Below are 15553 nucleotides of genomic sequence, written 5' to 3'. Positions count from 1 at the left end.
CTTATATCTACAGTAAAGCAATAAACATGCTTATCAAATAACGATGGCAGTATACGTTTTATTTTTCATTTAGATTTACATTAAATAACTTGGTAAGTCTTTTTTTTTTTCAATGCATGATGTAGCTCTTTGCTTCCGGAACGACGAGCTGCATGAGTGACGTCTCTTGGTTCACATTCCATTTAGTAAATTCTGATTGTTTTTTATCGGGGTCCTTGATTATAAGCAAAACATAAATGAGGAAGAATCTGTGGGGAAAAAATATATACAGATCAGTTTAAATAAGAAGGAAGTAGACATAACGAACAATAATGCAGACGTATAGTAACTTTTCCCACCTTCCACTTGCTCTTATTTTAACATTCTCAGAGTCAGTCCACTGATCACCAGTGCTGAAAATGACCAGCAGGGGGCAGCACAGGATGCTTCACGGTGTAAAGAAGGCAACAGTTGACAATCAATTGACTTTATAATGTACAAAATCATAATCATGGATCGTTCTCCAGTTCCTTACCTCTCAGATTCAGCACCGTGGAGTTTTCCCGCATGGTCACCAGGTTTCGGGCGCTGCAGGTGTAATTCCCTGTGTTCTCTGCATTCAGCCTTTCTATGATAAACATGGAGTTGTCAACACTAGTCTCGTTGCCATTGAACATCCAGCTGAAGTTTGCCGGGGGGACAGAGTCGGCCGTGCACTGCAGTGTCACTCGCTGGCCGGGCGGAGCTGCTGACGGTCCAATGATTGAAATGTTATGTGGTCCAACTGCACAAAGAAAACACAAGTTCAGTGTCAGGGCTTAAGAGTTCAGACGTTCACCTGAAGGCTTTTAAAACACAGCAAAAAATCTGAAGAAATTTCAAATACTATTGCCAGAAGTTTTCCTTCAAAGGAGGCCCACAGAGAGCAGTACTCACAGTTGACAGTCAGGTTATGAGCCACAGTCATGCTGCTGACTGGGTTGCTGACTCGACACTGGTAGGGCCCATGGCTGGAGGAGTCCACAGGTTGTATGAACACTGTCCGGTTGTCTGCGGAGAAGCTCAGTCTGCTGCTGGGACTGAGAGGCTGCTCGTCCTTCATCCACACTCTGCTGCTGATGGAGCCGGAGGCCTCACAGGTGAGGTTGGTGGAGCTTTCATCTTCTATCAGGACGGCTGCAGGGCTGCGGATGGTGGCTGCTGTTATCTTTGCTGCACGTAACAAGGAGAAGGTCAACCCAACGGAAATGGACAGAAAGTCTGAAGGTTACAATTTTGCAATAAAGTTGGATTTTAAAATGGCCACAAATGACCAATATTTCCATTTGTTTTTAAATTGATAAAGCTGTTTTTATTCAAGCTGTTACAATTACTGATGTGATCATTACGATTATTATTATGTTGACATCTACCAAGACAGATACAATTTAACGTTTCTGGATGGAATTTATAGATAGATAGATAGATAGATACTTTATTCATCCCCGAAGGGAATTTAAGTTGTCATAGCAGCCGGTATATTTGAATACAATAAAATACAATACAATAGAATAAAATAAAAAATATTGAGGTAGAAAGAATAAAAAACAGAAGCACACGATAAAATACAATAAAATAGGTAGATAAGGTGCAGTGGCAAGATGATGGTAATAGTACTGATGATATGATGGTAATGTTATTGTTAGACACTATAAAAAAATAGTACAGTATATATAGCAGTATATAGTAATAATGGCAGCAACAGTAAGTAATAGTTATATAAGGATAATAATTATAACATGTACACATGTATAAATATGTGTATTTAGACTTATGTATACAAAGAATATACAGAGAGTATGATACCATATATGATATAAAGTAGAGGTATGAATATAAGTATTTGACTCTACAATAGGTAATATAATATACTATGAGTGTAAGACTATGTAGACAGATTTATCTGCAATTCAACAAATCAAAAAATTTGAAGAATCATATATCACGAACCAAAGCCTCAAAGATATAATTATAAATTGAATGTGACGTAATCCTAATAAATTAAACAATTCGCATTAGACTCAGAAGGTTTGAGTGTATGATATTGGTTTATCAAGAGATGAGGATTACTTTAAAGAGGGTCTCTTTACAAATTTTTAAATGACAAATATCTATTTAACACGTATTGTAACATCAAAACTAGAGAAGACTCACTATACACATTCAGAGTGGTCTCCCCCTGCTTCTGTGGCCCCTCCGCTGGTACGATGGTGACGGTGTAGTCCCCCCCGTCCTCCAGCACCAGGTTCCTGAGCTCCAGGCCTCCCGTGGCTCGTTCCAGTGAGATTCTGTTGGCGTACTCGGGCCCCGTGGTGTTTGAGGCACTCGTGGAGGTGATGATGTTGACCCCTTTGAAACTCCAGCTGACGGAGATGAATGGAATCCTCGGAGGCTGGACGTTTGTGCTGAATTTCACAGAGTCTGCCACGGCTCCACTCAGGGGACCCGGGGGTAAAATACTTTGACCCACACACATACCAAAGTAGCCTGAAGAGGAGATCGAGAGCAAAATGAAAAACAAAACTCATTCAATCAGCGTGAAAACTGAGAAACACACATTTCTCTTAATAAAACATTGTCTTAATTCTAACGTACCTGTCAAAACAAGCTTCACAGCCACCCAGAGCATCTTCTTGTCCATTGTGAACAATAACTATTGCAGAACAGTCACAGGTGCTCCTGCTCTTTTTATTGTCCCACACCCCCAGAGCAGGATCGAGTCCAGCCCCCCCACTCAGTAATGCAAAGCACTAACAGTGTTTACGATGCCACTGTGTCCATACACCAAAATGCCTGCAGGTAATGTGTTGGACCAGGAGTTACTTTGACTTGTGTGTGTTTGTAGACTTGAGCCGTGATAAGACAGATGGTAAACAGTTGTATTTAACCATCATGATGCTGCTGCTCATCAATCAGCTAGTGTAGTAAGTCAGTGAAATAAAATAAAGGTTTAAATATACTTTGTTTGCTGCCGTACACCTTCTCGATAAAATAAATTCGTCTCCATTCATTAATCAAAATATACATTTGCTGATGATTAATACACTCGCAGTGCAGCAGAGGTCTGAGTCACGGTGCTGGTGGCGTGCTCGCTGGTGGAGAGTTGTGGGTTTATGAGCTCTTCCGTGAGTGCTTTTGTTTTTTACAGGCTTGTATTTGAGAAGCAGCAGCGAGCTGTAGCATTCCGTGAGGAGGAGGATCAAAGTGGTCCCGGAGACAATAAGCCTCCTTCACAAACAGCTCACAGCCTTTATTGTCTGAATTTTAAATTGGAAAAAATACATATTTATCGATGTGTCTTAGTCCCTCAATTATTTTTTCTTTGTTATTTAGATTTGTTTCTAAATCTACATGAATACTGCCTAACCCTAACCATCACATCAGCGGAAACAAGGAGGTATTGACAGTGACAATGATTCCTGACATGTGAACGTACACCATGGGAGGTGGAACGTCGCTCGGAGATGAGTTACCGATGTGTACACGTGTTTACCCAATGACAATGTGGTTTTCTAGGTGGCGCTCAGAGTGTAAATGTGATGTTAGTCAGTCTCTGTGCTCCCACTGTGTGCTCAGTAAACAGGGAGTGATACGTGAGGAGGGGGTTCTCAACGGTGTTGGATTCTGATTCTGTAAAATTAAGAAATGTGCTTATTCGGGACCCCAACATCTACAGAGTCAGGATCTTTGTGCTTTGGACAGTTTTTAAATGTGAATGTAATAAATTACAAGGTTTTTTTTGTGAAAGAATAGACACACCACCATGCATGCCTCCACCTACCCTTGCAGTTTCCGTCTACAGATATTTTGTTCATTAGTTACTAATGCTTTATTACAACAACTTGTCTCAACAAACAGTCAAAACTCATTCAAGTGTAAATGTCCCACTAACTTATTTGTTACAGAGCTGACATTTTGCAACTAAATAAACAATAAACTTAATAAATGAAATTGATAAGTAAATGTACTGAAACTGAAGTTTTATTGCGAAACCAAATGCATTCTCCACATAGAGAGTCATGCTCCATCTCTGTAAGTTTTTACGAGCTCTGAATGGATTCTTGAGCTATTTTCCAAGTCTATAAATCACTGGAAGCCATTGTAAAGCCATTGAAATGTAAATGGAAGAGAGACAGACACAGTTTGCGTTCAAAACCAAACCCCCTGTTCCAATATATTGACGACGCCATCGTGTGTGAGTCACCAGTGTTCAGGTTGTTGAAAGCAAAACATTCACCCTTATCAGTTTTAAATTGAAAAATAATTATAGGAAAAGCTTCTCATACTGTTCTCTGTATATTTCATTGGTTTAGAAAACACACATCACAAAAGATGGAGTTGCCTTCTGCACTCACTAAATTGTTATCTTTATGATCCCGAAATTAAATATTTTTTGTTATTTTGTTAAGTATTGTGTGTTGGATTTTGGTAAAGGGATCAAACCAAATTCATTTCAAACATCTCAACTTTTTAGATCTGTCAGGTGGGTTCACCTCTGACCTCTGACCTCCATAGAGTGCAGCACCTGCTGGAGCCGTACCTGTTAAATTAGTTAATATTTGACAGCTGAGAAAGGCCACTGATTTGTTTCTCAGACACACGTCAGCGGTGACGTAGTAATACGCCTGGAGGCTGACACAAACCAAACCAGAGAATATTTAAATCATACTCACTGATTTATACCAATACTTTCATTTTGCACTGTACTGCTACTTCCACTAAATGCAGGCTACTATAACTTGTCAAAAATTCTACAGTAAAATCACTTGAAACTTGACATACAGACAGTGGGTTTCAACATGAACAAGAGTGATGGGAAATATGTGTATGACCTGTGATGCCCACAAAAGTGTGATCAAATATAAGTAATATATAATTGAAGTATACTGTTGGTAATCTTTTTAAAATGTTTCGAAATCGTTCGTTTTTTGGAATTATTGTCTTTCGTATTATTTATTTGGAAAGTAAACTCATTTCAAAATCAATATGGTTGAGCCATTGCGGCCCCTCTCGGTCAGCAGGGGGCAGTGTGAGAGGAAGGCTTGCCTGAGGCACTGCTGTTCTGCTAGAACTCAGTGAAGGTCAGCCACGTGTCTGGGTCTCAGTATTCTCTCCTTCATTTCAGGTTGGTAATATGTCAAAAAGCCAAGTGAACGTGCTGGTGTGTTCAGAGACATCTGTAGTTTGTGATTGAGAGGTAGATGAGGTGGAGGAGTTTGTTTTGTGCTGACAGGATTGTGGTGCTCACTGAGAGGAGCCAAAATGGCGGCAGCATGCTGTTAGCACCATGCTAGCGCTGGAGTGTTATCTTGGGCCACTCATCCCCATTATTTAGAATATTTGTATGAAAAAGCTGGCTGTGTGTGTTATTGTTATGTTCATTATTTTTGCACAATGTTAAACATTTTTGAAGTGTAAAAGCCACTAAAACTGTTCTGCTGTCCTAGGGAGACTGCTAAGGATCTATGAGCGTGCGTTTATGATGCTAATTTGACCAAAACGTAAATGGAAAAGTGAATTATTTTTGGAATTAATCCAATTGCTTAATTGTTGGTATGTTCAATCAGTCAAATCTCATTTTTATAGCGCATATTCTCAAATCACAGTTTGTCTCATAGGGCTAAAACAAGTGGTGGCATCCTCCGACCTTAACCCTCAGCAAGAGTGAGGAAAAACTGTTTTAACAAACTAACTTTTAACAGGAGGAAAAGTTTGCAGATGATCAGAATGAGGATTGTTTCAATAAACAGTACGTCGATAATTGTAGCTGTGATCATGTTAACATTTATACTGTTCAGTTGAGATCACCAAGAGCAGATGACCTGAATTTCCCCCTGTCCTTGGCCTGCTCTGACAGCCCCCTGTGAACTAGTCAAGGCCTAATGGCAATAATACAGATGATAAGATCTCACTGTCGCTGCCAAAACGGCTCGATACACATCTGTTTGAGGGTCAAATTCATTACTACTGTCCGCAATAAATAACTGATAAAGGTAATTTGTTTTTACGCAGTTGTCATAAAATATTTATCACAGACATAAAATATGATCTCTGAGACAATGTTCTGTGAAGTCCATTACAAGTGATTAATTTATGGGGCTGATGGAAAAGTGATTTTCCACTTGAGTCGACACGTTTGTTGTGCTGAGGGGAAACTGGTCTGACAGTGGTTTGTCTCACCCTGCATATTTAATGGGGTTGGGATGTTTTTAGGTTGGCATCAACACTGTCGCCCCGCAGCAAGAACGTTCCCGGTATAAATCAATGTGGTTTTTCCATGTGGGGTTTGCACGTTCTCCTGTGTTTACATGGGGGGGGGGGGGGGGGGGGGGTACTCCAGGTACTGCAGCTTCAGTCCAAAGACCCGCACATTGGCGAATAGATTGACTGGAGAGTCTAAATCGACTGTACGACTGGTCGTTAGTCCATGTGTGTTGGCCCTGTGATTCACTGGCAACTTTTTCAAGGTGTACCCCTCCTCTCGGCAAATGTCCGCTGGGACAGACTCCATCTCCCCTGTGACCCTCAGAGGAGAAGCACTAAAGATTATGGATGGATGGGTGGAGGAAAGGACTGATGGATGGATCATTTTAATGGTTATTACTTCTACTGCCCATCTGAGTGATACAGAAGATTCAGAGTGTCCTTGGTCTGTTTTTAAAATGTTTATTGAATATATTCTTATATACATATCATATAATAGACATTCCCTTCATTTTATTTTGCAAATCCCTTGAAATAGCTATTGTTGAAACTATTAACAGCTTTTAAATGTGTTACATATTTCTAAGAGACTCAAAGTGACTTTGAATTAATTCATTTGAGCCATCATTAATCATCGAGTCACATGAAAGTTATCAAAGTTATAATTTAACTAAAGTCAAACTTAGCAATCTGAAGGAGGCCGAAAACAGTTGGGAACAATGAATAAATAATTTTTAAAAAGGAACTCAATATCACTGAGGTTTTTTTCTTTGAGATTGTTGATCTAGAAACTTGTAGAAATCTTCGTCTGTGGGTTTTCAGATTTTAATTCTGCTGAAGGAGGAAAAGTTTGCAGATGATAAGAGCGAGGAATGTTTCAATCAACAGTATGTCAACAAAAAAAAACATTTAAACTCACCGCTGAAGGACTTCAAATTGCTTTGTTTAGCTGTTCCTGTGATCTTGTACACATCTGAATGCTTCACCCTCACACTTAATTTATCTAAGGGGTCAAAATAGAGGTTTAGCTTCATTAGATCATTTTTTTGATTCAGATAAACATCTTTCCATTGTCAGTGTTTAGATGAGACAAGAACTTACGTTTGTGATGTGCTGGGTAATTGCTGCTAAAATAAAGACGGATCATATTTATCATGAGTAAAGACACAAGGAACGTTCAATACTCAATAATTAATATTAAATGTGGCTATATATTATTACAAATATTGCTGCACACTGTCTTAGTGATAATTTGTAAACATTTCAGTGCTAGACCTTCACTCCCTTTTCTCCGATGCACCTGTCACCTATTAGATGTGCAAAGTGGTTTTAAATGTGATCATATAACATCAATAAATGACTGTATAATTCATTATATATGTCATGCTTGACTAGAGAAATGGAAAAATATAAAATGTGTTGATTGTAAAACCACAGTCTTCTGGTGAAATATGATTAAGTTACCCTTGACAGTGTCAGAGAGGTGTTGGTCATTTTTAAGGCTGTAGTTTTTGTTCTGCTGTAATAAACAGCATTGTACTATAACATTATTTTAAATCAAATACATTTATGTATGTGATTCAATTGCAATCTTACTTCATGATTAAATTATTGTAAGTTTAACCATCAAATTAATTATTATATTGCATTACATAGCCTATCAATTAAATAATTTGCTGTGAAAAGTGAGGCCATAACAATTGTTTCATTAAAGCAATTAACCATCAACTGAAGAAATAAATAGATGCAATTATTTAATATTTTTGTATCATAAATCAATTTAGTCGTGTAAATCAAATACATAGATATTTCTATGTATATATATATATATATATATAGTATGATTTTTTGAAAATTATAAACTATATATTTAAGAGCATTATTACATTTCATATAGAGACTTACAATAAGTATATTCAACCAAGAAGGTACAAACCCAGACAAACAAGAATCAAGAAAGTAACATTTTCTACAAGAAAGCCAAATTACAAAGTGCTATCTGTAAGTGCCATGTGCCTTGTGCTTACCTCCTCCTCTTCCTCACCAGACAGTACACACATAGACCGCCCACAACCAAAATAATGAGAAAACACCCAGCTGCGAGGATGCCAGCTCCGGCAGCAGCAGCTGAGCAGTCACAGTCTGAGAAATCTGAAAAACACCAAAACTCGTTAAGAAAACATTTAAAAGTTTGAATTTGTTTCGTTGTTTTTCACATACCGGTGACAGTTAAAGTGTGGTGCACTGTTTGACTCTGTCCTGTCACAGTGTTCTCAGCCGTGCAGGTGTACGTCCCACTGTCCGAGTTTCTGCCTGATTGGATGACGTACACAGCCTCTTGTACAGCCGTTGGCTTTCCTTGAAACATCCAGGTGAACTTTGCGGGTGGAACAGAAACACTGGAGCAGTAGAGCATCGTGATAACTCCAGCGTGTGTAGATGTGGGTCCGACAATCTTCACGTTGTCGGGTCCGTCTGCAACACAAGCAGATCCATCAGATCGTGTGGTGTTTTTGTAGAAGCTTTCGGTTCTGTTGCTACTTCTATAGTTAATACTCAATTCTTGTTTTCTTCTTCACCTTGTTTGATGTTAATTTAAGTGTGCCTGTAAATGCCGATTAAATACATTTCCCATGTTATAACATTGTTATGTACACTGTTAATGTATCTTAATGAAATATAATCAGGCATATTTAGGAGACTGGTATTTATAAGTGTTTAAAATTTGATGCAGATCTAAACTAAACAAACAAAATCTATTTAACTCAGGGATGTTTATTCGCCTTTGTCATGAACTCACATTGAATGATAATATTCATTGACTGGCTGATTCCATAAGTGAAGCCATTGGACACGTTGCACCTGAACGGTCCCTGGTCGTACCGGGTCACATTGAAAATCGTGAGATTGGAGCCTCCGTCAGTGAGCTGAACTCTGTCGCTGGCCATCACCTCCGAGCTGCCGTTCAGCCAGAGGAAGGAGAGCGAGGATCCGGAGGAGGAGCAGGACAGACTGACGGAGCTGTGGAACTCCAACAAATCTGTGCTGCTGCTCTGTGTTACTGTGATATTGGAGACGGGTACTGTCGGTCAAAGACACAACAAAAATCATTAACACCACCTCCACGTTAGAAAGTGGGACAGCAGAGGAAAAAAACACATCAACCTTCATGTAACGTGGTCACTGATAGCTCGCTGATGGACAAGATGACTATATCCAAATGTACAATTGGATTTTCATCTCTTCTCAGTGAAGCACGCCAGATGGAAAATGGTATATTTTTGATTAGGGATCAAAATGAAAGAGTAAAAAAGTGGTTGGCATTAAACTAAGAAATCAAAAGTTTATTTTTCCGCTGTACAAATTAGCAGGTATACACAGTTTTTTTTTTAGATTGTGTATAAACCTGCTATAAAAGGAGATGAATCAAACAATAAAGAAAACAAACTTTGATGGCTATTTACGTGCCGATATCTGAGAGTTTATACGCATCATAACGGCTGCTAAACTAAAGAAGAAGAAATTAACGCGTTGGTCGGAGCCAATATAAACCGGTTTCTACTGCAGGGTCTTTTGACCCAGGAGTGAATGTCTATTATATCCAGATGTTAGCAGGTGTTAGTGGGTGACCAGTGGTAAAAGGGGCTGTAATAACTCACCCAGTATCAACACAACCGCAGGGTCAGATGTTTTATATCTCAGTGTTTTGCTGTTAAAGGCCTGACAGCTGTATTTCCCACTGTGACTCTGCTCAATCTTCACCAGTTGGAGCTCTGGTCCAGTGGCTGACAACCTCTCTCCATTCAGGAACCAGTAAAACGTGGCTGCAGGTCTGGACACTGCTGAGCACAGCAGCTTTATATCTGATCCTTCTTCATAGAATTGTTGTGATGGAAACAGCTTCAGATTAATATTTTCTGGGCCGACTGTGGAGAGAAAAGACATAAAACGGTACAATCACCAATAAAATAAGTATAACTTGAGGAAAGCTGAAATAAGCATTAGGCCGGGCTCAGAAGAGGAAGAGGCCATTATGTGATTCAAACACAGAACTGTATCATTAAGCTACATTCATATAAGCATCTTTATCAGTACCAGACGAGCACTGCAGCAATAGAACAGCAAGAGGACAATAAAAAGCAATGGCGGCAAAACAAACCCTTGCATGATGATTGCAATAATTATGAGACAAGTTGCAATTTTAAAGCTTTAGATGGTATTTGAATGCAAATGCTGCAATGTAAGACTGAGCGTGTACTTAAGGGTAGTACAACTCACAGCTGATGGAGAGTTTCACCGGATCACTGGTGGAATTACTGAAATTGTTGAACACGTGACACCTGAACGGTCCCTGGTCGTAGCGGGTCACATTTATTATAGTGAGAGTGGCGCCATCGTCGGTGAGCTGAACTCTGTCGCTGGCCGTGACCCCTGAGCTGCCGTTCAGCCAGAGGAAGGAGAGCGAGGAACCGGATGAGGAACAGGACAGACTGACGGAGCTGTTGAACTCGATCAAGTCTGTGGCGTCGGGAGTTATCACCACATTGGAGACGTTAGCTGGGAGAGGAGATAGAGATGTTAGGAGTCACTGAAGATGAACAGAAAGCACAAATCAATTTTTCGTTTCTGTAGCAGGGACACATCATAAAAAATGCCAATACAAGACAAAACTTGGTGGAGGATCAGGGAGGTGGCTCATTGAATTTTTAATGTGGACCTGAATCAGGGGGCGGATCCAGCTAAATAGTTTTCACCCTTTTAATATCTTAAGATATAGGGCTTTTTTTTACGGTGGCCCTGAAGTGCGAAACACGACGGAAAACAAGCAAAATAAAAACAACAAATCACAACAACAAATCACATTTTGTCAGCATTTCCTGGTGAATAGATGGACAGTGCACCAGTGTCTGGCCCCTTTTGAAAGTAGGCGCCTACATTTTAGAGGTAAATGCGGTTTTGATTTCTTATTTGCATTTGTATTTTGCACTTAAGAGCCTCTGTAATATTTGTTTAATGTATACTGTTTCCTAGGGATGATCTTGATTAGGTGCTATATATGGTAGGTATCGACTCCCTTACATTTCAGTACAGTTAAAGCAACAGGCTGAGATGTTTGACGCCTCATGGTTTTGTTGTTGAAGGCCTGACAGCTGTAGTTTCCACTCTGACTCAAACGGATGTTGACCAGTCTGAGCTCTGGTCCAGTATCCGACAGTTTGTCTCCATTCAGGAACCAGTAATAGAGCGCTGCAGGTCTGGAGACAGCTGAGCACGTCAGGCCGACGTCCGACCCCTCGTCGTGGTGTTCTTGTGCTGGAAACACTGTCAGATTAATGTTTTCTGGGCCCACTGTGGCGAGAAAACATAAAAAAGATATGGCCGCCAGTAAAACAAGGGAAGTAACAACAACAAAAGGGAACATCACAGATTTACAAAGTTAGTGGCTTGAGGAAAAAGTTTTGTGTGACATGCAGCTTGTGCTTTATATCAGTCAAATGCAGAAATAACCAGGACAATAACAAAAAGTTACTCAGACATATTTCAACGAACATTAGGAACATGCCACTAAGTGACTCACAGATGATGAGGAGGTTGACTGGAGCAGTTGTGCCGCTACTGACAGGGTTAGACACACGACACCTGAAGGGTCCCTGGTCGTAACGGGTCACATTATATATGATGAGAGAGGAGTTTCCGTCCGTGAGCTGAACTCTGTCGCTGGCCGTGACCTCGGAGCTGCCGTTCATCCAGAGGAAGGAGAGCGAGGATCCAGAGGAGGAGCAGGACAGGCGGACGGAGCTGTTGAACTCAAACATGACGGTGCTGCTGGCGTTCATTTCTATATTAGACACTGGAACTGTGCGAGAAGAATAGATACAGTTTCATTTTATGCATTTTAAACGATGACAACAAGAGTCACGAGTTTGGCAACAGGCTAGGCAGGGCAGGCAAATGCTTGGGGCCCCAAGCTTAGATGGGGTCCCCAGGAATGGCTGGTTACACTGGTCCACATGCATCAGCAATCGGCAACATGCAGGAGACTGCAGCAACTCCATGGTTAGAAACCACCGAACAAGGCTTCATTAGCTTCACTACTAGTAATTTTAACTTTTTGGTTGAAGACTACAACGTCTAAAGGCATGTGTGTTGGGGGTGGGGGGGGGTGGGGGTGGTAATAGAGTCCCTTTCACCTGGGGCCCCCAAAGTCCCTTGAAACACACCTGCCACAAGCTGACACTAAAACACCATCTTGTTTAAGGTGTCACATCAATATAATAACGTTCATTCCAACATACCCAGTACAGTGAGAGCTGGCACTTGAGCTGTTTGAGATCTCAGAGTTTTGTTGTTGAAGGCCTGACAGCTGTAGCTTCCACTCTGACTCTCCTGGACGTGGATCAGTCTGAGCTCCGGGCCAGCGTCAGACAGTCTGTCTCCGTTCAGGAACCAGTAATACTGGGCTGCAGGTCTGGAGACAGCTGAGCAGGATAGGCTGACGTTGGACCCTGCCGCGTGGTATTGTTGTGGCGGATTGTGTGTTACACTGATGTTCTCTGGGCCATCTGCAGAGAAGAAGAATGAATGTGCACCAATCAAAATAGTCGTAAATTAAGGAGAAAGGTAGAAATTTCGCACCAATGTACTTCAGCTCTGGGGTTTTAAGGGAACATGCAGCCAGACTCACAGCTGATGGAGAGGCTAACTGGGTCACTGGTGCCGTTACTGACAGGATTAAACACGTGACACCTGAATGGTCCCTGATCGTAACGGGTCACATTGACTAAAGTGAGAGTGGAGCCTCCGTCGCCGGCTGTGATCGTAGAGCTGCCGTTCAGCCAGAGGTAAGAGAGGGAGGATCCAGAGGCGGAGCAGGACAGACGGATGGAGCTGAACTCCACCAGGTCTGTGCTGCTGATCGGTGTTACCGTTACCCTGGAGACCGGCACTGTGGATTAAAAACACAACACAAATCATGAATGAGTGAATCATGACAACCACTGATGAAAAGGTATTATGCTCAGTACAGGGTAAAGATATCTACATTGTTTCTGTGTCAGATGCAAGTGAACAATCACAAAATAAGATTCTATACTTTTGCAGGATGGGATTATATACCCTCAGCCATCATGGACAAACTGTAATATGGTTTTAATCACTATTCTTTTTATTAATCTTTTTGATGCATTATTTTATTCTGTTTTTATCTAAGCATGGTAAAGTGACTTTGAATACTTTGAAAGGCCTCTATAAATAATATATTATTAATAATACCTAGTTGTTCCCTGTTTGTCGCATATGTATTTACAGTATTCATGATCTAATGTCATGGAAGAACCCATGATGTTGATGTTTTCACTTATTTCCAAGACAATATAGTTGGAAAATATAAATACATATTTAGGGGGCTGATATTTATGGGTTTGTGCAATGTGATGCAGCCTTTTGGGCCTTAGTGGAGGTTCACACTCTTCTGATTGCTATTCCAGTATAGTGTGGTCAGTGTTATGTTCTTCATTGTGACAGTGATGCATCAAATTACCTTCTGACAGCAGTCGGCACCTTCCTTTCTGCTGCGCGCCACCAGTTGGTATGATGGTGACTTTGTATTCGCCGCTGTCGTTAATTGTCAGATTACTAAACTCCAGAGATCCAGTAGATCTGAGGAGTTTCACCCGGCCTGTGTACGCTGGTCCAATTATATCTGCATTAGTTGAGGTTATTATATTAACACTAGAACCTTGGCTATCCTCAAAACTCCAGGTGACAACCAGGAATGGTATCTCAGCTGGAGTCACGGTGGTGGTGAACGTCACCGTCTCTCCGACAACGGCAGTCAGACTGTCGGGTAGCACGCCAGCTCCATGGATTACACCTGGAGGAGAGAGACACAGGTCACTGAGAGAATGTCAACGCTTCTAATTGCTTGTAATATGTAATAACATGAACTTGTAAACAACTTGAAAAACAAGCATTAAATAAAATCCACTCTTCGATACTGTTAGTCCAAGAAAATCTAAGTCAGGTGCAACCGCTTCTTTGGTAATAAAGGTAAACACACACACACACACACACACACACACACACACACAAACACACACACACACACACACCACACACACAGACACACACACACAGAGAGAGAGAGAAAGAGTGACGATTATTAAAGCTTATCTGTCTATCTCAAATCTCCTACTAAAAAGATAAGATTTACATAAACACATGAGAAATTAGTTCTCCAATTTCATATTATCCAAATTAAATTATACAGTATATAAATTTGTTTGAACACAAACTAAAATCTAAAAGCAGCAGGTCGGACTGCTTCTAATAAATCAATATTATCTGCTCTTATGTTTTAGATTATAATAAATTAAAAATTTAAAATATACAAGAAGCATTATTCTAATGCTCTCTATAATCAACATTGAGTTGGAATAATACAGAATAATAACCTCAGTAATAATGAGCTCACAATAATCGTGTGATAATCGTATGATGAAAGCTCACCTGAGATGGCTCCCAGGAAGATCAGCAGTATCACAGAAGTCTCCATATCTATCGCAGTCTCAGGAGCATAGAAAGTGTTTCTTTCTGAGAGGAGGTGATGTTAAAACATGTGGAGGAGGAGGAACCGTGCACTTCTTCTGTGGTGATTAACCCTGGACTCTGCGATCGAATGACAGCTGTGAGCACTATAGCCTTGCAGATAATGTGGGTTGGGTTTGTGTTGAATCTGATACATACACGAACTTCGCTGGTTTCATTAATCAACAACAAAATTCCCACAGCAGGAATCGCTGTTGATCGAAGCACAAAATGGCAACAGCTCATAAAATCACTTAAACAGCCGAGAAAGAGAAATAATACTTGTTATTTCTTAATATGGACTTGAGCAAAGTGTAGAATGAAATATGTGTCTGCAGCCGGTTGTCTCTGGGCCTCGAAATATTTAAACATTATGTTAAGTGTCACTATATTTTCTTTTATTTGTTTAAGTCATATGCAGTATCAATAAGAACTCTCAGTATTTTGATTTAAATTTTTTTACTTTGTATTATTGCACATACAGTGAGCTGCAGCATGTTAAATTAAATCAGTATTTCCGTATTATAACTTGAATTTGTAACTATGAGTTCAGCTGTATCAGCTTCATTGACAGGTTTTGTATTCACCCCTGTACGTTTGTTTATTGTCTATTTTTGTTTTTATTATCTTTAACAGGTTACAGGTGTTGATATTTGTGTGTGTGTGTGTGTGTGTGTGTGTGTCTGTGTGTGTGTGTGTGTGTGTGTGTGTGTGTGTGTGTGTGTGTGTGTGTCTGTGTCTGTGT

General features: G+C 40.3%; 1 protein-coding gene across 1 annotated transcript; it reads right to left on the bottom strand.

The window, feature by feature from the left end:
• Positions 1 to 488: 488 nt before the first annotated feature.
• On the bottom strand, positions 489 to 14776 carry LOC133013949 (carcinoembryonic antigen-related cell adhesion molecule 5-like). Its single transcript, XM_061081034.1, has 16 exons — positions 14731 to 14776; positions 13763 to 14095; positions 12908 to 13168; positions 12519 to 12785; positions 11801 to 12079; positions 11302 to 11571; positions 10501 to 10779; positions 9882 to 10148; positions 9023 to 9304; positions 8443 to 8697; positions 8250 to 8373; positions 7324 to 7349; positions 7142 to 7225; positions 2173 to 2505; positions 916 to 1191; positions 489 to 763 (listed from the first exon to the last, which is right to left on the bottom strand). Exons 1-16 carry the CDS (start codon positions 14774 to 14776, stop codon positions 489 to 491), a joined length of 3657 nt encoding a protein of 1218 aa, XP_060937017.1.
• Positions 14777 to 15553: the final 777 nt, after the last annotated feature.

The sequence above is a fragment of the Limanda limanda genome, chromosome 11, assembly GCF_963576545.1.
Source record: "Limanda limanda chromosome 11, fLimLim1.1, whole genome shotgun sequence".
Taxonomy (NCBI): Eukaryota; Metazoa; Chordata; class Actinopteri; order Pleuronectiformes; family Pleuronectidae; genus Limanda; species Limanda limanda.
The sequence above is the reverse complement of the archived record's forward strand: the minus strand, read 5'-3'. Positions and strand labels throughout refer to the sequence as shown.